The sequence below is a fragment of the Adelges cooleyi genome, unplaced genomic scaffold (assembly GCF_023614345.1).
Source record: "Adelges cooleyi isolate 19-005CV unplaced genomic scaffold, UGA_ACOO_1.1 ACOO_flye_CR_arks_rails_tigmint_CR_PRNA_247, whole genome shotgun sequence".
NCBI lineage: Eukaryota > Metazoa > Arthropoda > Insecta > Hemiptera > Adelgidae > Adelges > Adelges cooleyi.
Genome location: NW_026095912.1, coordinates 7806925 through 7833988, shown reverse-complemented (window position 1 = coordinate 7833988; position 27064 = coordinate 7806925). Strand labels below are relative to the sequence as shown.

At 32.3% G+C, this 27064-nt stretch overlaps 1 protein-coding gene and 2 long non-coding RNA genes across 3 annotated transcripts; 2 read left to right on the top strand and 1 right to left on the bottom strand.

Annotated features, from left to right (window-relative positions):
- The first annotated feature begins 9919 nt into the window (after positions 1 to 9919).
- On the top strand, positions 9920 to 12921 carry LOC126836768 (uncharacterized). The gene is made up of 6 exons (XR_007685384.1): positions 9920 to 10018; positions 10359 to 10433; positions 10500 to 10609; positions 10668 to 10720; positions 10782 to 10842; positions 12626 to 12921. It is a non-coding gene; the product is annotated as an uncharacterized LOC126836768 (long non-coding RNA).
- LOC126836769 (uncharacterized) lies at positions 11605 to 12324 on the bottom strand. The gene is made up of 2 exons (XR_007685385.1): positions 12009 to 12324; positions 11605 to 11801 (listed from the first exon to the last, which is right to left on the bottom strand). It is a non-coding gene; the product is annotated as an uncharacterized LOC126836769 (long non-coding RNA).
- Positions 12922 to 14352: 1431 nt separating the features above from the next.
- Positions 14353 to 18491, top strand: LOC126837019 (WD repeat-containing protein on Y chromosome-like). Its single transcript, XM_050570742.1, has 6 exons — positions 14353 to 14382; positions 14437 to 15003; positions 15558 to 16829; positions 16919 to 17834; positions 18089 to 18378; positions 18432 to 18491. The coding sequence occupies exons 1-6, from the start codon at positions 14353 to 14355 to the stop codon at positions 18489 to 18491; spliced, it is 3135 nt and encodes a 1044-aa protein (XP_050426699.1).
- The last annotated feature ends 8573 nt before the right edge of the window (positions 18492 to 27064 follow it).

Sequence of the window (27064 nt, the reverse complement as noted above, 5' to 3'; positions counted from 1 at the left end):
CCAACAATAAAATTTATGTAGCAGACAAAGACTATGATTGGACCCCAGGTCTATGGTCGTTACTTTGTGAAAAAAACCCTAAATTAACTACACGTCAGGATTTTAAATCGTATTACAAAATATTAGATGCTACAGAGGTTCACTTAAATGTTAACGGAGGACCTAAATCTAGCCAATCTTATAAATGGACTTTTATTGTTAAGCCATATTATACTGAAAAAATGTTACAATTGAAGACAGCAAAAAGAGCGAAACTCGATGTCAGTTTTATAGCTTCAAAGGCAGCGGAATCTGCTCATTCAAAAGATCCAATCACATTTGAAAAACCTACTGACTTAGAAAAGTCAGACGATTTTAAGTCAAAAGAAGGATCTGGTATATTATATAAGAATGTACAACCTAATACACAAATCATTTATTATGATAATCCAAATGAGTTAGTGTCTAGGCTTGCTCTTTTAATGGCTTCTAAAGAGGCTGGGAATACAGGTGTAGGTAATGAAATAATATCAATAATTGAAGAACTTCGTGAAAGAAAAATTATTGTTTAATTTAAAAAAAAAAAAAATATATAAATATCACCACACCTCCTCTATACAATTATTTGTATTATCTTCTAAAAAGTATTTTTTGAGTGAATTTAAATTTGAATTAAAAAAAATATATGGTATATTTTTTGAATTAATTATTAATAAATCATATTTTTTAATTATACTATCTACCCATTCATCTATCTCTTCCCAGCTTAATTGTACTTCTTCTTCTTCTTCTTCTTCATCCTCTTTTTGATTCAATAAATCCTTTCTATACCTATAATATTTTAATATATGGTTTAAAAAATAGAAGATGTTTTACATTTTTTTATATTACCAATAATCAATTTGTTCATCTTCTTCAACATCATCCTTATCTTCTATCTTCAACTCCTTAAAATATTCTTTAATCAGCTCGATTTTCTCTTTATGTTTCAAATGGTCCGGAATCCAAGGAACGTAATAATCACAACATGACATATTTTCCAAGTTGTAATTATAAATTGTTTGTTCTATAAATTTTCTGTCATTAATGCAAATCATTATGAACTGTAAAATAATGTAATAAAAATTAAGGTGATAGAAAAAAAATTATTTCAACTAGTTTACATATTAATCTATTATGACTTCTTTAAGAGATATAGCCAACGAATTACATAAACCAGCTAGAAAAATATTTCCAAGACGTAAAGTTATTACAAGGTTCATGGATGAACTTTGGCAAATTGATTTGATAGATATGCAGGCGCATTCGAGGAAAAATAGTGGTTTCAAATATATTTTAGTTGTTATTGATACGTTTACTAAATACGTATGGTTAGAACCTTTAAAAAATAAATCAGCAATTACTATAAAAGATGCGATGATGAAAATATTAAAAACTCATCAGCCTAAATTTGTTCAATCGGATTTTGGATTAGAATTTCATAATGAGAAATTTCAAAATATTATGAAAAAATATAACATTAAACATTATTCAACTTATAGTAGTATCAAGGCGGGGATGGTAGAACGAGTGATTAGAACTTTAAAAAATTATATTTATACAAATTTTACAGCTCAAGGCAGTTGGGACTGGATAAAAGCATTACCAAAACTAGTAAACAGATATAATAATAGTAGACACAGAACAATTAGTTGTACTCCACAAGAAGCCAGATTAACTCCTCATTCTGTTACACATAAAAGTTATTCTAGCAAAAGTTTAGAGAAAAAACCAAAATTTAAGTTAAATGAAAAGGTTAGAATATCAAAATATAAACACATTTTTAATAAATCTTACACGCCAAGTTGGACTACAGAAATTTTTACTATTAGCAACATTTTAGATACTAATCCTATAACCTACAAATTGTCTGATGAGAAAGGTGAGCTAATTTTAGGATGTTTTTATGAGCAAGAAATTAAAAAGACTAATTACCCTGATACATATCTTATAGAACGTGTCTTGAAAAGATCAAAAGGAAAAATGTATGTAAAGTATTTAGGACTAGATTCATCTCATAACTCATGGGTGAAAACAGAAAATATTGTAAAATAATTTTTATTTAAAAAAAAAAAATACAATTTCTTTATATTAAACTATTAAAAATAGTAACTTAGTTATATATTTAAAAATTAAAGATTTATGTGTCTAGTTGACTAATATAAAATGTTAAACCAGTTAGGATCTTGTAGTTTATATGCTAATCTTTCAGAGCCAGCGAGGAAGATTTTATCCAGTCTACACTTCATTTGTACCCGTTCATCTCTATTGGTGGTTGAATGATGGATGCAATTGACAATACCCAATACCGGTCTAGAAAAAATGGTAGACTCTATCCGTTCAAAGTGGTACATATTTAGTTTTTTATGACCACCACATACAGTACGTTTAAATGTAGGATTTGATGCCAATAAAGACAAAACTTCACCGTTATCGTTTATGGTTACTGCAGCATTCATATCGAATTGCTCAATAGATGGATGTAGAAATATTTTCAAAATATCATTTATGACTACGTAATCCGGTCTTCTCCTAACATAGTATGTACCACCTGCATGTTCATTCCTCCACTTGCGTAGTACAATACGTGCATTGCCATCAAGTATATGACCGATAGGATATACATACTTGGCACCATTATCTATCGTTGGTACAAACGATGGAAATATCTCTTTTAGTTTTTCATCATCAAGCTCTCTATTATGATAAAATAGTATGATATCTGTTTCTGAAACGTCATCAATTGTTTGATTAAAATCATCGTCTGTCTCAAAGATAAAAATAAGAGCTAATTCTCCAGGCATTGCTGCAGTCACATTGAGTGAACGGAATGTTCGAAAAATTTCCAAGAAACGGCTGAATCGTGCCATCTAAATAACAGAATTATTTAAATAATTTTTTTAACATATAAAATTATTTACATATTTAAATTTTATAATGTTCATAAATATTTGTAGTGACCATGTGCTATTGTATCTATCCCATTTTCTAATATTATTCGCTTGTCATCGCTTGCACTAAGTGCGAGTTTGTAATTTTTTTTGAATATACTTGATGTTTTTCTGATTGAATTGTGTTCATAGATTGATATGTTATTGTTTTGTTCTGACTAAAAGTGTTTTGACTAGAATATGCTTTTAAAACGCTGATATAATGTTCCATTTTCATATTTTTTTCAATCACATACTTTTTTACTCCTTTTGCTTTCTTTTTTTCCTTTCCTCCAACATTAAAAGCATACAGTTTCGGTCGCAAGGTTACAAATTCAAGTAAAATCAAACTTTTTAATTCGTCTTTAAAGTAACCTGGTACATTCTTCCTCCTTTCTGAAAAACATGGATGATCTTTGGGAAAATTTGATGTATCGAAATATGGTGACAAATCATTTGTGAGATCAGTCATAAAATCGTCTGTAATAATTTCATAGATTAAGGAATCTGTATCGGAATAGCATAATCTAATGTTACGACCATACTTAGGCTTCATTACATTATAGTGAAAATTATACATAACAGTTTTGGAAATATCTAGAATAGCTAATCCTACATATATGGGTTTATCAAATTTAAGTTTCTCCTTGAACATGTGTATAGCCATTAGATTATTAGAATAAATTGTACGATCTTTAAAACTAGGTTTTATCATTAAACGATGTGCCTGTCGATCAGTTGTAACCAATTTCAAATTCATACGTTTTCTCACGTTTTCCATACATTTTCCAAAAACAGAATTGATAGCGAGTTTCCAAAACGCTTTTTCAAACTCATTTGTTGCGTTTCGTCTCATTTCAGTACAAAGTTTCACGTAGGGTGCCATCCATTTCTTTTGCTCGAATTTAACAATTCTATGTACTTTTGTCACAACTAAACCGTTTGCGATAGCTTGCTTCAGTGAACGATAATGTACAACATAATTTCGTTTAGGATTAAAAGTAGTCATCAATTTTTTCACCTTTGAATTAGGTGGGAATGTAAATTCGGGTAAAAATGGGAAATCGTTATGATCATTGTGTAAATGCTCAGGGTAATCAACATCAACTTCTAATATATAACCATACTTTGAATTGTTTGGTATTGTTGTAATATCTAATGATAAATCTTCTAACCATTCGAAATTACGAAAAGGTAAAACCGATAGCATAGCTTTCCCATAGAGGTTTACACAGTCAAAATATGTAAGCCAAGACGTGGGTTTATCAGGATTGTAATTAATTCCCTCGACATTAGGGATATTAGCTTTTACGTGACGTTTAACACTGTTACAGATACCTCCGCGAATACCGGCTTCAAGCATGAGATGCATATCATAATCTTTTAGCCTTTCAAGTTCAACATTAGTAAATTTCAACATTGCTTGGAATGCGAATCCTGGAGCTGTAAAATAATGTGATGCATCAAGATGAAATGTATTCATACAAAGATTTCGAAATGACTCGAAAACATCGGCTAATATTAAAATATCAGTCAACAGATAGTGATCAGAATATTCACCTAAAGTTTTTATTCTAAATGTATTCCAAACAGTTTTCGCATGGTTATAATCTTGGTTACTGATTTCTTCATCATTTAGTGAGTTGTAAAAGTGTTTTTTGGATGGTAAATAAGTCTGTTCAAGTTTATCCCAGTTATTCACGTATTCGTAGGGGAAACAACCTTTACGACATACTAAATCTAATTTATCTATTGAAAAAAATCGTAATGTCTCTTTAAACCTAGATTTGTCTTCGGCTAAATTATTAGCAAGCGTACTTAAAGGCTCTGACATAAATCTATACGTATCTATGAATTTTATTTTCATAGTTTTGGAAATTTCTTTGCTAAATGAAATATATTTTTCACTCGAATTAGGAATAACATCAATTCGTTTGTTATTTATTCCTAATTGATGTACTATGAAATGACTATCGTACGCTAAGTTATGAAAATAAATTGGAATGAAAGTTACATTTTTCAACTTGAAATTACAGGTCAAACATAATACATTTCTAAATTTACCCGTAAAATGACAGTGATCTCTAACTTTTATGGTATTGATAAAAGATCGCTTACATATTTCACAATTGCTAGCGTTTTGAAATCGATTTGTTTCTTCACTAGTTAAAGGATTAATTGCTATGTTTGTCTGATACAATTTATCTACTTCTTCTCCGACTTTTATAAGAGCTTCCATAAATTTTTTGGCAGCATTTTCACCTCTGTAAATAACTGGTTTTTTAGGTATTTTAAATTCATTAACTAATTCAGGTGGAATGGTTGTGTAATCAATTTTAACATAAAAGCCAAAACTCATCGGTTTGTGTTGAAAAGTTTTAATAGATTTCTGTTTTTCAGTTGACTGTTCCATAAGAGGTTTTAAAAAACATTCAAAATCTGCATAGATCACTATTGGTACGCGTTGAGTAGCTATATAATTTGTAAATTTGATTACAGAATCATCATGATCTTCAAGCATAACTGGTCTGCTTAATTTATGTTGAGAACAGAATTTTTTATGTTCTCGTAGTCCTTCAAACCCCCATAATTTATTCTTACAAGGTGTGTTGTTAAAAATAGTAAAACATCGTTTGCAGATATTTATTTGTTCTTTGTGTTTAGTTCTTTGAGACCTAATAAGTCTTGAAAAATTGGATATAAAGCAATAATGTTGTCGTGAAGTGTTGCTAAGTAAAAGTAAGTCAAAATGGTTTCGTTTTTCAATATCGGAAACTAGTATTGGATAAATTAATGATTTACTGTCTAGTCCATATATGTTAATGGAAACATTATTGATCTTTGCAAATTTTCTTACTTCTTTAATCGAAGTTGGGAATGTGATACACTTGAAATCAAATTTATTTTTAGTCTCTAAATAATCAAAATATTTTTTAGAGAATTTACTTTTATTATTACGCCTATCAAACTTAGACAATATTGCATACTTAAAACATTTTTCGTCGTTATTATTTATGTTAACTATAGCTCTTCTACCCTGAATTTTTTGTGGTAGAGGAATGTACGATGAACCTTCTAAAGGATTTACAACATTTATGCGTAGCTGTATACCATCAATATTTCGAAGAGACCAACCACTGCCTTTAGCAATAAATTCACTTTCTTCCTTCAAAAGTTTACCATATATATTATTCAACAATACTGTAAAATCGGATCCTGATGTTGTGAATGTGTTTTTTGTTTTAAACGAAATATCTTGCAACTCAGAAGTTAAAACATTTTCATACACACAATCCAAGTGAAGATTAAATTTAATTGAGTTATTTTTACACGCTTCCTTAATTTTTGGTAAAATAAATGTAGTAGCATATTTGAAAAAAAGTATAAAGTCTAGAAACTTTAACTTATTTTTTAAAAAGAAAGTTTTCGACCTGGACCTAAATCTTCCTATTTCTTGTAAACCATCACCAGTTGAACTCAAACGAATGTTTTTGGTAATTTTCATGTTTTTTTTTTTTTCAAACTAGAAATATAAAACCAAGAGTCACATAATCATATACAAATACAACAACAACAAAATTATTGATAAATTTAAATATTTTCTTTTATTGTTTTTATTATATTGTACATTTTTTTTATTATTTCTTCATCTAATTTATTTTTTATTTTATTTTTATAATTCTTTCTTCTCCTAGCATGTTTGCTAGGCTTGCCTAGTGCTTTAATTATTTTTATTTTTTCTTTAGGGTTTAATAAAAGTGTGGAAGTTTGTTGTGCCATACCTTAACAGTTTTTGAATGTGTTGACCTTGAGAGTGGTGAGGACTGTAACGATATTCTAAAAAAAAAAAAGAATCATAATGTTCATTCTTCATACTATTTTTTTTTTTAAAAAGACACTCAATATTTTCCATCCGTTGGTGACATAATTAAAATATATATTTTTTATTAGCACTGCTATCAAATAAATGACGGCGACTTAAATAAAAAATATATTTTTAAAGAGCACTACACAACTGGAGTAGAAAATTAGAACTGATAGCTTAATTTATGCATCCGTTGGTGACATAATTAAAATATATATTTTTATTAGCACTGCTATCAAATAAATGACGGCGACTTAAATAAAAAATATATTTTTAAAGAGCACTACACAACTGGAGTAGAAAATTAGAACTGATAGCTTAATTTATGCATCCGTTGGTGACATAATTAAAATATATATTTTTATTAGCACTGCTATCAAATAAATGACGGCGACTTAAATAAAAAATATATTTTTAAAGAGCACTACACAACAAGAGTACAAAATTAGAACTGATAGCTTAATTTATGCATCCGTTGGTGACATAATTAAAATATATATTTATATTAGCACTGCTATCAAATAAATGACGGCGACTTAAATAAAAAATATATTTTTAAAGAGCACTACACAACAAGAGTACACAATTAGAACTGATAGCTTAATTTATGCATCCGTTGGTGACATAATTAAAATATATATTTTTATTAGCACTGCTATCAAATAAATGACGGCGACTTAAATAAAAAATATATTTTTAAAGAGCACTACACAACAAGAGTACAAAATTAGAACTGATAGCTTAATTTATGCATCCGTTGGTGACATAATTAAAATATATATTTTTATTAGCACTGCTATCAAATAAATGACGGCGACTTAAATAAAAAATATATTTTTAAAGAGCACTACACAACAAGAGTACAAAATTAAATGTCTTTAAGTAAAAAATTATTACACTTACATAGCTAAGAATGATATAGTACTGTCGAAAACACTTCACTAGCAGGAGACGGTGTTTCCACTGGTAAAAGACGATCACAGACTGATGTTTAAAACACACGACTAGGCAGTATTTATGCAGTCGAAAGGAGGTTATTCTCCTCCTCATATTATAATTTTAAAGACATTCACAACATATACCACTTCTATAGTGTTATTAAAAAAAAAATTAAATCGACCTCGCTTGGAGAATATAGTTAAACGTCTATAGCAGTTAGGTTCCTCAAGGATTGTAACACGCAGCGAGTCGTAGGGTTTCTATGGTCTGTGGTTAGTTCATTGAATCGTATTTATAAATTTTTTTTTTTAGCTATTGTACAATGATTGTTACAATGTTACAACTGGAATGAATAAAAGAAGGTTAATTATCTTTCTCATATTATTATTTCGAAGACACTCTACATGGTATTATAAAAAACAGAATCATCCCACTCCGTACATATTTTCGATTAAGTTATTTTTACCATGCAAATTTGAACGTTAGCACTATGGTGGGATATTTTTTTTATTTGTCAAGATTGGTATAAAACGAGAAATAACATAAACATCAGAGTTATATTAACATTAGTTGTGTGACAGTACAGTTCGAATTTATTTTACAAACAAAATGTCAATTCTGGAACCATCCGACGAGGACTTCTTCGCAGTAAGTTAACTAAATAATAGTAATAATAATAATAATATGAATGATATAAAAAATGTTTTTAGGAGACCTCACAGAGAAATGATGAATCAAGCTCGTTTGATCCACCACAAGTGAAGAAACCCAAAGTAGTTAGCAAAAATATAAGAAAACAGTCAAAAAACAATAAAACGGTATTATTTATTTATATACTTTTTTTGTTTTTTTTTTTTTAAATAGTAAAATTATGTATTTTCAGTCAACAATTTTTCAAAAAGCGTTAAAGGATGCAGTTATTTTAGATGAAGCGAACTATGAAGAATCGATGATGCTTTTACGTGACAATAATCAAAAATGCGTCATTAATATTAAAACACCGAGTCCAACGTCTTTTATAATTATACAAGAATATTTGGTAAATGATGTATTAGGATTATCCTATAGTGAGAGGTGAGAATTTTTTTTTATTTTGGTACCAAAACGTAGCATAATTAATTTTTTTATAGATGGCGAAAAGTGAACCGATCTGCTAAAATTGGTCTTACAAATAATAAGGCGAATTCTAAAATCAACAATTTATTGAAAAATCTATTTGATGAATTGGGAGAAAAATTTTTATCAGATGAATCTCGCACAGTAAAAATGACAAAGGAATGATATTATTACAGCTATATCAACTATTTTAAATACATGATGGTGGAGGTTCTTTTCATAATAATAATATTAATATTGTATGGTATTAACGTAATGATATATTGTTAAGACAAGTTATATTTTTTACTTATATACCATTGTTTTTTTTTTCAGTAGTATAGCAGAGGTATAATACCACCTGCTATATTTTATATTAGTATCATTATAGTATTAATATAAATTAGAAATCATTGTTTTTTTTTTCAGCAGTATAACAATAATAATAATGGTGGAGAACATTTCATTATAATAATAATATTGTATGATTTTAACGTAACGATATACTGTTAAGATAAGATTATATAGTACTACAATAAAATATTTTAAATTAGAAATCATTGTTTTTTTTTCAGTAGTATAGTAAAGGTATATAATAATAATATTAATGTTTATTCACGTGTGAAGAAAGTTAACTAGACTCGAACATTACCCACATAAACCGTATAAACACAGATCACGCAGCGTATAGAATACAACTAACCACAGGGTTTCATTGACGCGGTGTGTCTTGTTCAATGAATCGTAGTAATTTTTTTTGTGTAATGGTTGCTATGACTCAAATGATTATATTTATTACAAGGCGAAACTGTTTCACTAAAAAGTAAGTGGGATTTTTTTTTTACTATCAAACTTAGTGTATGAGTAAGAAGCTGTTAGTTCAAAATGGACAGCGATTCCTATCCATCGTCTGCTAGAACGGTGAGGCGTTGCAAACGACGGCGGCGACCGTGTAAAATCCGAACACAACGGCGACGGATAGGTTCTTACACATCTCTTGAGACTGATACTACCGCATCGCGAAGTCGATCGGTAAGTGTTAATTCCAGTTCTAGTTTTTTTTCATTACCACCCCTACGTCAACGGTCGCTCTCGTCGACTTCATATTCTCCTTGGAGCTCGAGTAGCGACGTGAAGTCTTTTCATAGTAAATCAACACTGTGGTTGGAATGTAAGTTTTTTTTATTTAACCCATCGTTTCACACAGAGCACATTTTAAGGTTTTTTTGTACTATACAATTTTTTTAAAAAATAAACTTATAGTTTTTTTAATTTTTTTATTTTCTAATAATAGTAATTACAAAAAAAAAAACATATTATCAATTAGTAGTGAGTAAAAAGATACATATTTCTTTGAATGATTCAATGTTCTGAGTTTAACTAGTAATTAATAATAATGGAAAAAGTTTAGCAATCGTGTTCTTCAATATAGGTTTACCAACGATGGGTTAATAAATGAATATTAACATTTTTTTTTTTTACAAAATAAGTAACGTACTTTTTTTATTTAGCGGATACAGATGACGAACATGGAATTGGAAATTGGTCTACATCAGAACCATCAATAATTTCGCTAGCAGATTCATGTAAGTTAATTTTTTTTTTATTTGAAATAAAATAATATTTTCTTCTTTTTTTTTTTAAAAAAAAAGGGTCATCAACAGATGTTACTTATGAATCGGATGCAGACGTGTTACCTCCACTTCTGCGTCTTAATCAGCCAGCTATTGAAACCATTTGGCTAACTGATTCGGATTAATATGTAAGTTAGTTTAATTTTTTTAATTATTGTTGAATTAATATTATACTGTTTTTTTTAGGGTTTTTAGGGAGGTATTTATTATTGTTGAAAACATGAACGTTAGAGATCACTGTAAGCTGATTTTAAATTAGTAAAATAAAAAAATATTTCAATATATTTTTTTTTTTTAAAGGTTAACAGATAGAGTTGTTGGAAATTATTGTCATGTGTACTCTACGCTATGAGACTTAAATGTGAGTAATTATATAATATATATATATATATATAACACAATTGATTAGTTAATAGAATGTTTATTAAACACTTTTTTAAATTCACAATACAATTACATTATTTAATAAGATTAATAATACTTTAAAAATAATCCTCGTTCCTCAGATTTTGTTGAATTTTTTATTCTGTAAGCGCTTGGATCGACGAGCATCTGGCGTTTTCACAATTAATACTGAAATATCATTTTCTAAGTTTTGATTTAATATTTTAACACTATTTTTGGTTGCTTCAATAATTATATATTTTAACAAACGACACTTTCGACAGGAGCAGCATTCTAAATGTGAAGGCATTATGATACCTTCTTGTAAGACGGCTATTTCTAAACTAAAACGAGTGAAATATTTTTTTAAATATTAGCTTGTATACGTTTTCCCTCTCTCAATACATATATTTTTTTTTCCTTTTCGAAATTATACTATAGTTACTAGAAGTTCTCGCATAATCAAATTTATAATTTGATCATAATTAATTTTTAATTCATGGATGAATAACGCATTTGTATCCGTTGCAAACATTTGAAAATCATAGTTTGCGACAAAAGCCGTTATGAAATCGATACGTCGACATTCACTTGAAAAATTATTAACATCATTAAGTATAGCTGAATATATATCGTTAAAAGATTTTTGATACAACTCCAACTTATTTAAGCGTTCAGTTATATGTGCTTCAATACAATTTGAAATCATCTGAAGTGTTAACAAATTTATACGCGTCAATTTCATACGTTCATTTTTATTACGTAATATCACTGAATCTGTTTTAGGGTTAGTAGTACAACTAAAATCTGAACCTAATTGTATTCGCTTTGCATTGTTTTGAATTGTGTTCACAATGTTGTTGAATATTTGAAATTCCATCAGAGTACGCCACTGTTTTTCATCAAGAATTAGCTGGTCTTGACTATTTTTATAATCTAAATAAACAATAATAGATAATTTTTTATTTAAAAGAATACCTACCGAGATAGTTCTTTTGGGGTCAATGGTGAACGTAGATTTAGATAACACATTTGCCATTTTGTTTAAATAAAATTTTAGCATGCACATAAACGTCCGTACAACTTAACTCTATATTAACTACTTATATCTTTAGCATAAAGATGACGTATATATATACAAACCTTGAGTATAAAACATACCCCCTCTTCTACTTATTCCAGTGTAATTGACCAAATGGGTTGTGCAATTTTTAGATTCTTTACATTTTGTAATTCTTTTGTCTGGTGTAGAACTTCTTCAAAAGATTCCTCAAGTTTTGTTTTAGATGTAGATTTTTCTATATTTGAATGTTCAATTTTGTCTAATTTAATTATAAAATTATAAATAGCTTCTAGTAGACTACATTTAATACAAGGCATTGTGCTTGGAATAATACTTTTAACATCGACTGTACTACTATACGAAACTCTATGTACTAAACACTTGAAAAACATTTGATTAACTATATTAGCCCCCCCCCCCTCTTCTTACCGCTATATTTTATTTTTAAATTGGAAAAAAAAATGCAAAAAGTGTAGACGCAGTGACGGAATGAATTAAAGTATGACTCAACCTCAACCTACCTAGCCTAGCATGAGTGCTATCAATCCACATCCTATTAATTTATCCTAGAAAGTCACGCCTTAACCTACTACGCCACTGCGTCTACAATGTGAATTCATGGTTTTACTAGTATTTAAAGAGTTAATTTAAATGTAAGAATGTTGTAATAAATTAACATCTTTTTTTTATTTAATAGGTTTTAAAATCAATGAGGTGAACCCTTCACTAACCGAAGATAACCACAATCTGGAGACCATCTTGCATGCTCGATCCAAGGTTCGTCGTTCGGCTCCCAAGATCTCAGACCTTGACGACAATAAAAACATGAGACATCATCATTTGATCCATCACCAATATAAATAAAACCGGCTTCACTCATAAGTTCTCGCTTTGAAATAAGTAGTGTATTACTACATTTATCAAAAGTCTTGTTACGCGTTTTACAATCTAAATAGTCTAATGTACAAAAAACATCACATTCACTATTATAATCATCCATTATTATACTGTTTAAATTTAATTAAAATGACTATCATTTATTTGAAACATGTTTTTATATATGATTTATTTCTTCCACTTCTTATTTAGTAAAACACTCAATGTTACAAATAATTTTCTATACTAAACAATATATAAGGTTAAACTATAATTTGTAAAAATGGGCGGTAAAGCCCTAAATTACTACTACTTATGAAGTTGTATATGTTCTTGATGGAGATTTTATTTTTATGATTAAATTGGTTTTAATGCACGTGATATCTAGATGCATATAGATATCTATTTGGCGAGTATGTATGAAGGAGCTGTTTTGAAATTTACAAGAGGTTTATTGGGTGTCGTATATTATGTAGTTTAATGAATGTTGTAATTGTCGAACATTTATGTTATGTTACTTATTAATATTATTCAGTTGTTTTTTATCTTTAGGATTGATAATTTGTGTCGAAAAAATAATACACTAACTTTATTTATGATAAATAACATTTCATTATATCAAATGTGATGCGCGCCGGACAGCCGCTACACAGACACCTGTAATATGCTTAACGACAAAACCACAATAATTGATAATAATATGTTCTACTAGTACTTTGCAAAACGTTTAACAAAAAGGAAGCAATAATCTTAATCCAATTTATAACCAGCAACGAACACTTATTTAATTAACTTTTGCTCTAACTATTAATTAGCCAAAAAAATATAACATTACCGTATTTTTCTAATTGAGAGATAATAATATAGGAAATCAACACATTTCGCGTCCTTATAAATATAACGTGTCCAGTATTTCTTACTTGTTGTACGATTTTGCCATTTTGAAAATCTTTTTACACATAAATATAAAAAAATTGCTCACTTTGCTTTTTTACGTTATTAATTAATTTTTAACCTACTATTTCTATCAAAACTAAATGCTCTCAATTTGACTGCCACTCAGAATAGCGTGACAAGGAATTATTCAATATTTCAACGTCTGGTGTAGAGTACTACATCAGGATTCTTTCTTGTACATTTTAATATTTCAATTTTTTAGCTGATTTTAATTATAATAAATAAGCAATGTTTATGCTAAAATTAAGCTAAAATTTTTATATTTAACGTATATTTTTCAGTTTAATCAGTTTAAAAAAAGCCAGAGAAGTGGAATGGATTATTGTGGAGTTGTGTAGATCTAGTCTGGAAGAACTATTAGTAGGTATAATCACTCTAAAAAAACCTTTCGATTCAAATCTGTAAGTAAAATAAATATGTAAGTATTTTTTTTGTTCTATCTATTGTTGTGATATTAACAAAACAATCTGGATTAAAATAATCAACCAAGTAACGGGTTAAATTGTTTAATAATTAAACAAGTTGTTTGGTGTAGCATAACACTTAGATAAATAATTTGCAAGTTTGATTTCGGTGTTTCAACGTTTGAAAATGGTACGTAACGGTATAATTACCATCCCTGTTAAAAAATTAATTGAAATCGCGACGATTAAGCAACAGATATTTGGTTTTTAGACGGAGAACACAAGTGTGGGCAACGATGAGCCGAATGAAGAACTATTCGAACCGACAATTAAGAAGATATTTCTGGGGAACATAGTGAAGAATATCAGTAAAGAACTGGTATTTGAAATCCGGCAGCGGTTCTACGACGAGTCCAGCACCGGTAGCGTTACCGAAAAACAGCTGAGGGCCGTGTTGGAGCCGTACGATCTTAAGATATCCGATGAAAACTTCAGGGCCATGTTTGCCAAAATGGATCTGAAGAAAGAGGGGTTCGCCAGTTTTTTGCAGTTTGTCGCATACGTGGCGGTCGAGTTCGAGGCTTACCGTAGGCAGTTCGACATAATCGAGTTCCAACCGTCCAACCAGCCTGTCGTGTTGATATTGGACAAGCCCGTGAAAATCGTCAACAAACACAGGCGACCTATTGTAGGCGTCGCCTTTAAACCGCTTCTCGGTAAAGATACCGTGTCCACGTTTGTCGACGGTGAATACGTGACGGCCAGCTTAGACGGTATGATCAGCTTTTGGACGTTAGACATGAAATGGAAGAAAATTGAATGGGCCCCATCCCGAAATGTAATGTACGTACACTGTATCCCGACCGGATCGGCGCGTTGAACATTTAGAGACGGGTTGAAATTCAAAATCTAGCGTCCAATATAAGTCAAAAGTAGAGTGATAGGGTTTTTTATGACTGGTCGCCAAAACATTTCCTATGGAATCCCCTACTTGTTAAACTGTGTGTCAAAATGAACGCTTTCAGCTCTCCATAGCAATTTTGATTATTAAATATCAAGAAGGTGTTCACCAATGAGGAGGGCACATAACCGATAACTCCAGGTAGTGACTTATGCTTGCTTTGATATTCACTCGCCTTATTATGTTTTACGTCTCGCATGGCGTTCAGTATTAATTGTTTCTGGTCGCGCCGATTCGGAAACACTATTGTATAATAATTTTAAGAACATGTTATGTGGTCGACTTAAAAAGTGACGTGATGTTATATAATGTGTAGAAGCCTTGGTGATAATTGCGTACAGTAAACTTCGTAGCCAAGAAAAAGAGAGTCTTCTTAGGCGTGTAGCGCGTTCTAAGGTTTACTATGAAATTATGTTAAATTTTGTCATCAGGATATGTTCAGCACCAAACTCACCGCTCTTGTCGTTCTGCCTGACCTGAATATCGTCGGAGTGAGTACTGCGGAAAACGAACTACGCTTCTACGATACCTTGGCCGATCAATTTCGATTACGTGTGGTCATTGAAAACTTGCCCCACATAGTCACTTGCTTTTCGTACTACTACAAGAGAGACGCCGACCCACGGGAGTTCAGTTCTAGACTAATGTTCGGTGATTATAGCGGCGGAGTGCGTATTCTTTCGATGATGACCAGAAGTCGTGGTCCATTTCGGATGATATCGGGCGATGGTTATGTTATACACGACTACACTATTTTGCGGGCTAAGTACAAAGCGGCCACTGCTAGAGTTGCTGCGACGTTACCTTTTCACGTATTGGAGTTTCCCGACTTGCATACTTTCGACGTGTTGCAAGTGGAATTTTGCGATAACGGCACATCTATCGTATCCGTGTCAGAGTCAGCCACACGGTCGATGGTGTATTTCCAAGCCGTCGAAAATGGATGGATGCGTTGGTTCGCGTCGCCTCTGGGGTATTCGTGCGTTTGCACAATCGCCAACACCCATTTAGTCACTGGTAGCCGGGACTGCGTAGTCAGGGTGTGGAGCATTGAGAGCTTCCAAGGGACAAGTGCTACGACCAAACAGAGAAGCATCAACTTTACTGGACACAACGCGCCCATCATGCATGTGTTCTATAATAACAATAACAAGCGATTGTACTCGATATGTGCCGATCGCACTATCAACGTGTGGAGCGTGCATCAAGGCACGTGCTTGATGACTTACACCGGTCTTATAGCGCTCAGGCCCGACTTCAAGGACGTGTCCATCCTGTTCAATCAATCCAACAATACGCTAATCATGGGCAGCCGGTCAATAGTGGTTCTGCCGTGCGGTGAAAACATCAACCAGATGTTCACCGATGGATATTCCCACAATGCGGCCGTCGTCAAGACATTATACAATAAACTGTATAGGATTTTGGTATCGGTGTCCGCAGATTCGGTGATATCTGTCTGGAACCTGTGGTCTGGCGCACTACTTCACAAGACTCCTAATGCGCACACCAAGCAAATATTCGGCGAAACTGTTCCGGCAGAGATTACCGCAGCCAATTTCGATCCGTCTGGCGGTCTGTTGGTCACCGGCGCTGAAAACGGTACCATTCGTATGTGGGACCCCACTAACGGTACCTGCCTGAACAAATTAAGTATAGCGTCCAGGGGTCAAATATCTGAGATTATCTGGTTGCCTAACAAGGTATATATCGATACTAAAACTAGCCGTAATAGATATTTATTAATAGGTTTTTTATGACGACTATTTGGCATGTGCACGTGTATGTTTAGGTATTAGTGTCGAGTTGGGACCGCAGGATCACGGAGTTCAACGACCCACTGCTCGTGTCTAAGGGGAAATTATGGTTAGTTAAACACGAAGAAGCTATACTAACTATGTGTGTGAAGCTACCGTCAACGTTAGTTACGACGTCATACGGTGGTAAAATAGGTTTTTGGAGGTTGGAAACCGGTCAGCAAATCAAAACTTACCCGGTTAAAATGAAACCAGACTCGAAAGCGACAAGTCAGAAGAATAGCATGGCCAGCAAGAGCGTGATGAGTTCTGGGGGTTTGTCGAGTATGCAGTACCGAGCTGACGACAGTAGGTTGACGAGAACGACCCAGTTAAGTGGAATGACAGAGACCAGGGAGGCACGCATGCAGAGGCTCGGGGTCAAGTACACACCTAGAGAGTACTTCGCAGCAGCATGCTCTCATTTCCTTCGAGGCCGAGAGGATGGTAAGCGAATAGGTACGTTGCTTATAGCTACTCGTAACGGGGTCGTGCAGATATGGTCCACGTACAAGATACCGGCATACGTGGCTCAGTTTAAAGCGATTCACGAAGACGGTGACTATGTCACGTCAATGGCGTCCGATGACAAGAGCAAGTACCTCTTCACGTGCTTCACCACAGGCTATATAAAAGTGTGGTACATAGTCAATTTCGGTGTGATTGAAAAGCAATATATCAGTATGCCTCTGCTCAGACTCCGGTTCCCGTTTCTCATATATTCGTTCTTCGTTGGACGCGCTGAACGCAGTGTACAGAACCTAGACGTTTTACTAATAAGCTCGTACCAAGGACACTTGGCTGCCGTCAGACATATTGAGTACGTGCAGCACATAAAATTGGTGGTGACCAGCAGTTCTGATATGAGTGTTCGGTTATGGACAATTAACGGACATTACATAGGAACGTTAGGTAAGACAACCATCTATTTAAAAGAGTACCATTTTTGGTTTTACGTTTAATAGTATTTTTAAACTGAATATGATTAAATGAAATATAATTTATGTCAGTTTATAATTAACTGGCCAATGGAAAATGTTATAAACAAAATCAACTAACTTTGTAATTGATATCCATAAATCGTTAACGTAAGGCTAAAACTATTAAATAGCATCATAGTTTGTCTAACGTCCAGTATTGTTTTAAAATGATTTATCAACCAACAGGTACAGCTGCTCCTTGGCCTCGTTTAGATAAATCCAATATCATAACCGTGTACACATATCGGCTGCCACCAGATATCAAACGTGTGGCGTCGTCTACCACGCTACAAGTGATGATGAACGGTGTTAATTCGGTTTCCCGATCGACTAGAGCATGGGAACGGCTTAAGTTGCTCAAACAACAGAGGGATATGGAAAACAAAGAAGTCAGGCGAAAATTGCAAGGCAACAGATGTCCTAAACAGCCATTGCATAATCATTATAGCCCGTCAACAATGGTTGTCGGGGAATCGGTACAGCTTGACCCGGTCTATATGCAGGTGTACAAAAACTTACCTCTACATAGTCTGACACCATTACCAAAGTTGAATATTTCGAAGGAGTTGTACGAGTCAACCAAATCTAAGAGGGTCCGCTTTAAAAATTAAATAATTTTTTTGCATAATGAGAGAAATGCTTGTAATAATATGAGATTAACGATCTGATTACTTAAGACGTCTAAATTATGAGTTTATTCTATAGAATTACACAAAACACAGCAACAAATTGACAAAAATTAAGTGTTCATAAAGACAAATCTTAACATAAATATGATAATGTACACGTTTTCTATGACCTGTGTACATTTGTACATGATATTTCTGTCGAGAGCATTTAGAGCGTAGTTGATGACAATACTTCGTACGATAAATGTCGGACCGAAAACGTTTTGCAGCTGCAGTCGTAGCGTATAATTTAATTTTAAAAAAAACAGGAGACTTAAAAAAAGAAAATAACAAAGAGGTCGTGGGTAAAAATTGCACCGAAGATTGTAACAATTTCATTTGGCCTTTAATTATCTATCTCTGTATTCTTTTGTAGCAACCCTGTAGCCCTGTACGTATGTATTGCAGGCTGTTGGAGTCTTGTCACAATCGTGGTGATAGGTTTTTAGATATTTAATAGAATAACTTCAGAGTAAATCACAAACATTTAATTTAATATACTTATAAAACATGTACAACGACAAACAGTTAATAGCATAAGTTCAGTATGCTTAAAAAATATGATGATTAAGACAATTATAAGCCGCTTAAGACTTCAAAAGAAGATGATAGGTAAAAACTTCAAGTGTAGTGTGTGGTGGTCCCAGCACATCTGCCCTGCTATGACTGAAGTTCTCCCTTATATGCTGGTCCGCTCGTTGAATGGCCGTGGGAATCCTCACAATTATCGAAAGTCCGCGCGTGGATGACCTCGCTCGTCCATGACATCCGCTTATGTCAACGGTGGAGGAAGGGTAGAGGCATGAGAGTGCAGCCTTCGCATGGTCGAAATTGGCTAGCTTCGATGTGAGATTCGCACGGTAGTTGCCAAAACGTTAAGTTTCTCTTAGTGGTTGGCCTCGTGTTTGAGGTCAACTGTGAACAGAATTGCAAGTTGTCTGCTTTCGCAAGATGCTGTAATGACCTTTTGGGTCTGATGTGAAATCGGCACGTGTGGTACATTCATATTTAGCAATATTTAACAATGAGAAGTTATATAATATAATATATAGATATATGTATATGTTAGTCCTGATAAGTTGTACAATGTAATAAATATATATATGTATCTATTAGCCCTGATAAGGGTGGGTCCGTTACATCTCCATCCTTTTTTTTTAGTTTTTTGGACGTAGTACAAAAAACTTCACTAAAGGTTACAATTTGCTTGGGATATGTTACATAAAGTGTTGTGTTACATGATTAAATTCATAATAAAATGTATAAAGTTTAAAATACTTCGTGTTCTTAACTAATTTGCTTAAGAGGTTAATAATGGTTAGTTAACAATATATATTAATGGGGTTTCCTTAGAACAATAAAAAGGTGGTTAGTACTTATAATATATTAGATTAATTAGAACATTTTTTTTTTTCGCATGTGCGCTTATTTACATACATCAAATTATCCTTATTCTAATGGTAGTAAGACCCAGTACGTTAGAACTTAATTGAATCTTAACTAAATAGTTTATTACCGGATGGGAGAAATGTAGTAGTGATAGCTTATAATTTGAGTTACTGTTTAGAATAAATACTACAATAGAGGATTATGTATATCTATATATATTCTTTTTTTTTTCTCATCTCTACAAATCTCAGGGCATATGATGTTTCCAGCCCCTAATAGAACGTGTGGTTCTGGGAAGTAACGTATCTGCGGCCCGGTAGTGAAGAGATCGACTGGCGTCGTTCTCCTAGGGCGTGTAGACACGCGTCTAACTCGCACTCATCATCGTCCCCTATGTCAATGTATAGGCTTAAGGCCATGGTTGTATCATATAGCCCTTAAAATATAATATATAAAAATGATTCTTATTAGTGAACCTTTTAATCTAACTACTAAACTAAATTTCTACTTTTACTTTCAGTTAATATATTATAAAATGTTAATCTACTCCTCTTAATTCTACCCCTTCTTCCTCTCTTGGAGTATATACAATTTGACGTCGCGGTTGACGTAAAGAATTCCGATGGTTAAATGTCATGTAGATAAATTATGGCAAGTATCATTAGTAAATTAATTGAACATATTATAAATAAGATATAGTTATAATAAAAATGTTTGTTTGGTGCTTGCAATAGATTTTGTTGAAGCTGCAACTGAGAGAGGGGTTTTCCCGTATTTAAAAAATCAGTTATGGACCTTATTGGTGATTGAAAAGGATCAAGGATTTGATCAGCTAAAGTAGAAGTCAAAATGTTTGCTTCTTTTATTGTTACATTTGCTATGTAGTTACCATAGTTATCTTGTTCGTTAGTTGGAGTGCTTGGAATTAATACATGATCGGCACCATAAGCCTTGCAAGTTTCGTTAAGAGTTAAAATACCAGTACCCATTATATCAATGAGTGCTAGGGACTTGTTGGTGCTGTTACTGCAGATAATAAGTATTGACTCCCCGTTTGAAATGAAATACCATTTATTTTGATGTGTTAATTTATAGAACACAGTAGTACCTAATTGGTTGAATGTTATATCACAGACAGCTGGTGCTGTGTCTAACTCTTGGAATAATAAGGCTTCGCATAAGGGTTTATTTGAGGTTAGATGTAATGGATAAATTTCCGGACATAATCTAAATTCGTCGGTTTGTTGGCATTCTACTTGATCAATCCTTTCGAAAGTGGAATATAGCTTTCGTGAGGCTGTCATAGCTATGTAATGGAATTTGGGCTTGATAAATACACAATTATGGTTAATACAAACAGGATGGGGTAATATATGAAATACATCTAAGGTTTCATCATATGTTAACGGAATTCCTATTTTTAGTACAACTCGGTCGTTAGAATAATATATAGCTAGTTTGGATACCTTTAGTAATTTAGGTATATTTCGTAGTGATAAAGCGTAAGGTAATTCGGTGTTTGGATCGAATTGATAAGTAATGGATTTAAGTTGTTCTAGAATTGCCTCGTCATTAATCAGACTAGGGTGTATATAACCTAACCTAGCGCTTTGGAGTATTTCAAAAAGAGTGTTCGCTTCTAGTGAAAATTGATTAAGCAATGCGCTTAGGGCTAAAGCGTTGTCTATTCGAACGCGATCCAAATCTCCTATCGTGTTATTTTGGTCATATGCGGATATCATTTCCAAAGTATCAACAGACGGCTGCTTAGAAGTAATGTTAGGAAGACCAAGGACCTTTGTTAGAATTGGTAGAACCGAATGTTCACCTGATAATGCCTTGTTTATTATTTTATCTGAATTTTGTATACATAGCTCACTGCATAATCCGAATAGTAGGCGAGCTGCCTTGCTTAATAATTTAAAAGGAATTCCCCGTTTTGAACGACTAGGTTCAATAGTTCTGAAGATTAAATCAGTTTTATTTACAATGCTAGATAGAGAAACCCTTGCTTGTGTGTTTAAAGTTACACAATGATCGTGAATAGAATTAATATAGCTTTCATTAATTGATGCTAATTGAGGGGAAAATGATTTAGTAAAGTGTTCACAATATTCGTATGATGCATTAACCCTTGCCTCTAGTAGTTGTGCATTCTGATTGTACTGACTTAAGTCTAAATAAGTCAATAGAGTAACTTCCTTGGTTTGAACCTTAAGAGAATCAAGTTTTTCATAATATAACCCGCTTTGGGTATCGGATAATGTGTCAACGTGGTACCGAAAATCCGCGCAGACTGTCCGAAGTATACACATTCCTATGACCCTAAAAATGTTGTATTTTGTATTAGAATATGTCTTAACAACCCGTACAGCAATTTGTTGCTATATTTGTTTTCTATTTATCCAAGTGATTGGAAAAAAAGTGGTTTAACAGTGTGTTAAATTTTAAATCTTTAGCTTTTAATAAGAGAAAAGAAAACTATCATTTTATTTTAAAAGTATTAACATAACATAATATCTTAGTTTATTATAACATATGACAGAAATAATAATATTATTTCGTATCGCGTGTCGCCGATACGTGTCTTCGTCCGTATATGATTATAATACGGGGTTTGGTTGATAAATATCAACGAGTCGATTATCCGAATAGAATTAAATATACTAATATCGTTTGTACGGTGTAAAATAATGTTGTGTTATACTATACGTACGGTATAGTATAGGCACTGAAAGGTAATATATTTTTTTTTTTGTTACGTGACATACTTCAAATTCATCTAAGTTGTCATAATTTAATTCGTTTATCTGCGAGAAACTAAACGGTTTTGTTGCGTTTCATTTATATTTAATATATTTATTGGCAAAACGCCATCCTTCATTATACTAGTTATGTTAGCGCTGGTAAATCACCAGGTGTAAATTGTAATTTATTCACTAAAATACGTGTGTCTTCCGATAATGGATTTATGATTATATAATTTACTGATGTCGTTCATGACGAAATTATCATGCTAAACTTGGTACTTAATTCGCGAGCCAATAATTTTTTTTTTTTCTATTACATACAGGTATGGTTTTACTTTTTATCTCATGATTCGTGTTAATAATTTGTTCACGTCGGTTAGCCCGTTCATTTTTTGTTTTAATCAATTTAATTTCTTTAGCTGGATCTATTTCGATAGAATTTGCAGCGTCGTGTTTTTAAATTATATTACTCGCGTTAATTCATTTGTGTTTTCGATAGATTTATCATTAGTATTCATTTTATCATGCTTTTTTACCGCGCTACTATAAAGCATTTTACTCGGTTTCATCGAAATATTTTTATCATTACTATGTAATTTAATCGCGTTATTCTTTGATATCCTGCTATCTATTTTAACCTCATGGCTATAATCGAAATCATTATTATATTATCGGTTTCAACCGTACCGGGATTAATGTTTAATTTACATGTTACCGTTTTTATCGATAGTCCTTTTTTTTAAACGTTCAAAGATTCTTTACTTTTTATAATTTTTCCAACTTCTTTATTAGAATTCGTGTCATTTTTTAGTTTTTAGTGGAAATTCAACGATTTCGGTTCATCTTTCCACGCTCAATTTATCATAACTCTGTATATTTAATTTATCTTTATCAATATCAATATGCGGTAGGGTTCCGCCTAATTCATCGGTTGTTATATTAACATGCAGTAGGTTTCCGCCTAACTTATCTTTTGTTATATCAATACGCAGTAGGATTCTGCTCAATTTATTTCTTATATCAACATGCAGTAGGATTCTGCTCAAATTATTTTTTATATCAATATGCAGTAGGATTCTGCTCAAATTATTTTTCTTTTATATCAACATGCAGTAGGATTCTGCTCAATTTATTTTTTATATCATTGTTTAATACCGGAGTTAACGTCTTTATATTCGTGTTACCGTAACTAAGGACTGTCCCTTCAAGACATCCTGATTATCATTTTTATCGTTAATTTAGTTCACTGAAGTTAACGTTTGAATTACGTGTTACCGCGATTAAGGACTGTTTCCGTGAAACATCCACATTAGCATTTTTATTGAAAGTATAGACTACCGGACTTAATGTTTAAAATTCATGTTACCGTGTCTTGGGCACCGTTTCCGTGAAACACCCAAATTAATATTTTTATCGTTTAGTGCCATGTTCAACACCTTTCCTATTAATGGACTTATAATTTTATGATTATCTCAAACGAGTATATCTAAAATTTATCCAATGAAATGGTTGGTTTATTTTTTTTATGTTCTGTTAGAAATTGCCTTATAATAAAATCTGTCATAAGTGTAAGGAGGCTATTTGCCCATCCGTTCTAACTAAGCAGTAATAATAAAATTTTCAGAATATTAATTTGTTTAGCGTCCTAATACAAATTCTTTTCAATATCAATACTAAACTACGATTCAAATTTTATTTATTTAAATAGCCTAACAGAGTACTCTGAGATTTCTGGAAAATTGATTAGGATTGGTTAAAAAGAAAAGTGATCAGTTTCTCGTTCTAACATCCTTGTGTTAATTAATTCCAAGCCTAACAAGATATATATAACGTGTATATATATAAATATTTTCATAAAATTGGTATAGCAAAGTGGGAAAATAAAAGCATGAATAGATCCGCAGATCGGTAAGCTTCCTTTTAAGCATAAAAAGTGGCCCTTCTTAGGCGTTCAATAAATGAGTAATATTCAACTCGAGTCGGCAACTTTAACAGAATGGCGAACATATTATATTTATTTGTATATCTATTTTTTTTTTTTACGCTACATATTAATTAAACTATTATCAAATATATATGTATTATAAAGAACAGCATTTTACTTATTAACATATAATTTTACTTTTTTTTTTCTATAGGCAACACCCAGAAACTCGCCAAGATTGCCATATTTATAGTAATTTATTTACTTCTAAATTCGTATATATATATATATTTTTTTCTAAATGAAAGTTACTTGGTTATAAGACATTAACCACAATTGATTTAATTATTTAAGTAATAATAATGATTTTGACATTAACAATAGTTAAGTTAATTTATAATATAGGTATTACTGAGACGTATATGAACTTTTGATTCGATTTATGGTCTATCAATCTGGTCAAGGTGTTTCTAGGTGTTATTTTTCTTTAAGTAATAAGCATTTTTTTTTCTATCACTGGAAATGCGCCGATTGGCGATTCAGCGATCTCTCTTTAAAAATGATGCCTGTACCGTTGCAATCATTACATATAGCTGGACGAGTTCGAACAGAAGTTTGATAACTTCTATTATTATTATTTTTATTAATACTATATTTCATACGTGATTTACAGAAAAAGGAAATATGGCCAAGCCTATTACAAATCCAACAGCGTGTATTTGCATACTCATTAGTGTTAACATTACTACGATCACTAATGTTAGAAACAGTCTTAGGTGATTGAGATTTTTGTTTAGGTTCCCTTACACTAGATCTGCTAACATTACTTTTATGACGTTATTATCCTTACCGAAACTTGGTTAACACCTGACGTTAGTGATAGTGAATTAGGCTTTTATGGCTTTCAGGTGATAAGACTTGATAGAAATCCAAACAACAGTTCTCTTTTCCGAGGAGGTGGAGTACTAATTGCCATCAATAATTCCATTAAATCCCATCCTATTACTTTAACTATCTCGAATGTTGAGCAAGTATTTGCCTTACTATCCTTCAACTCTGAGTATTTATTGGTAGGTGGTGTTTATTTACCCCCACACTCTCCTCTTCCTGTAGTTGAATCCCATGTTGCTTCTGTTGAGCAAATCATATCCACCTATAAACCTCAATCAGTTATCCTATGTGGTGACTACAATCTCCCTAATGTTGCGTGGTCGTCTGATGAACTAGGATTAATTGCCACTAATGATCACAATATTGTTACCACATCTATTATTGACTCTTTTTCTTACTTAAATTTCTTTCAGCATAACTTCCTTCCTAATAGTCATGGCAGCATTCTAGATCTTATTTTTTCAAACTCCAATAAAGTCACTATCAGTGCAGCAACTGAGGCCCTCGTTATTCCTGATCTATACCACCCACCTCTTCACATAATCTTTCCTTTCCTATCGGACGATGTTACAGGTTATACCCATACCTTTAAAGACTTCAAAGATGCAAACTACTCTGCTATATCCCAATTTTTTAACTCATTTAACTGGGAGTCTACCTTCTCGCAATATTCAATCGAAGATGCTGCCTCTATTTTCAATGAAGCCCTACATCATTCCATTGAATTGTTTGTTCCTACTAAAATTTACAAGTTACCAAAATTTCCTCTCTGGACCTCTCCCGCACTTAAAAATCTCATTTTGAAGAAAAAACGTGCCCATGCAGTTTTTAAACGGTCTAAGTTGCCTCGCGACTACATAGCTTTTTCTGAGCTTCGTGCGAAATGCAAGCGCACTTTTAATATAGACTATCAGTCCTATATAAAACGTACAGAACACTCGCTCACTCATAATCCCTCACAATTTTGGAAGTATACTAAAAATCTAAACAAGCACAACTCAATACCCTCCACCTTACGTTGGGATAACGCTACGGCTGATAATCCTCGTGATTCTGCTAATTTGTTATCTAAGTACTTCTATTCCATGTATAACTCCTCTATTTCTTCAGCTTTTAATCCTCCTACAAATAAGAGCTATCCCTATGAACTTCCCTTTAATTGCCACTTTACGCTTAATGATGTGCAACTTGCACTTAACTCCCTAAAAAATAACAATTCTAATGGCCCCGATGGTATTTCTGCACGTCTACTTTTTAATTGTCAAGACTCTATAGTGTACCCTATATTCCTGCTCTTTAGACGCTCACTCGACGAGGGTATTTTTCCTGTTGTATGGAAGACCAGTTCTGTTACCCCTGTTTTTAAATCTGGTGATCCCTCTCTTGTTTCGAATTACAGACCTATTTCCATCCTCCCCCACATATCTAAACTGTTCGAATCTATTATATATGCTAATATCAAAAGAAGTCTTAACCATATATTAGGGGTTGACCAGCATGGGTTTCGTCCTGGTAAATCTACTACCACTTGTACCCTAGC

Excerpts from the sequence above, each read along its gene's own strand:
- LOC126837019 (XM_050570742.1), top strand. The coding sequence starts at position 14,353 with ATGGTACGTAACGGTATAATTACCATCCCT. Across the intron at positions 14,383-14,436 it reads ACGGTATAATTACCATCCCT|ACGGAGAACACAAGTGTGGG; the intron begins GTTAAAAAATTA and ends TTTGGTTTTTAG. Across the intron at positions 15,004-15,557 it reads AATGGGCCCCATCCCGAAAT|GATATGTTCAGCACCAAACT; the intron begins GTAATGTACGTA and ends TTTTGTCATCAG.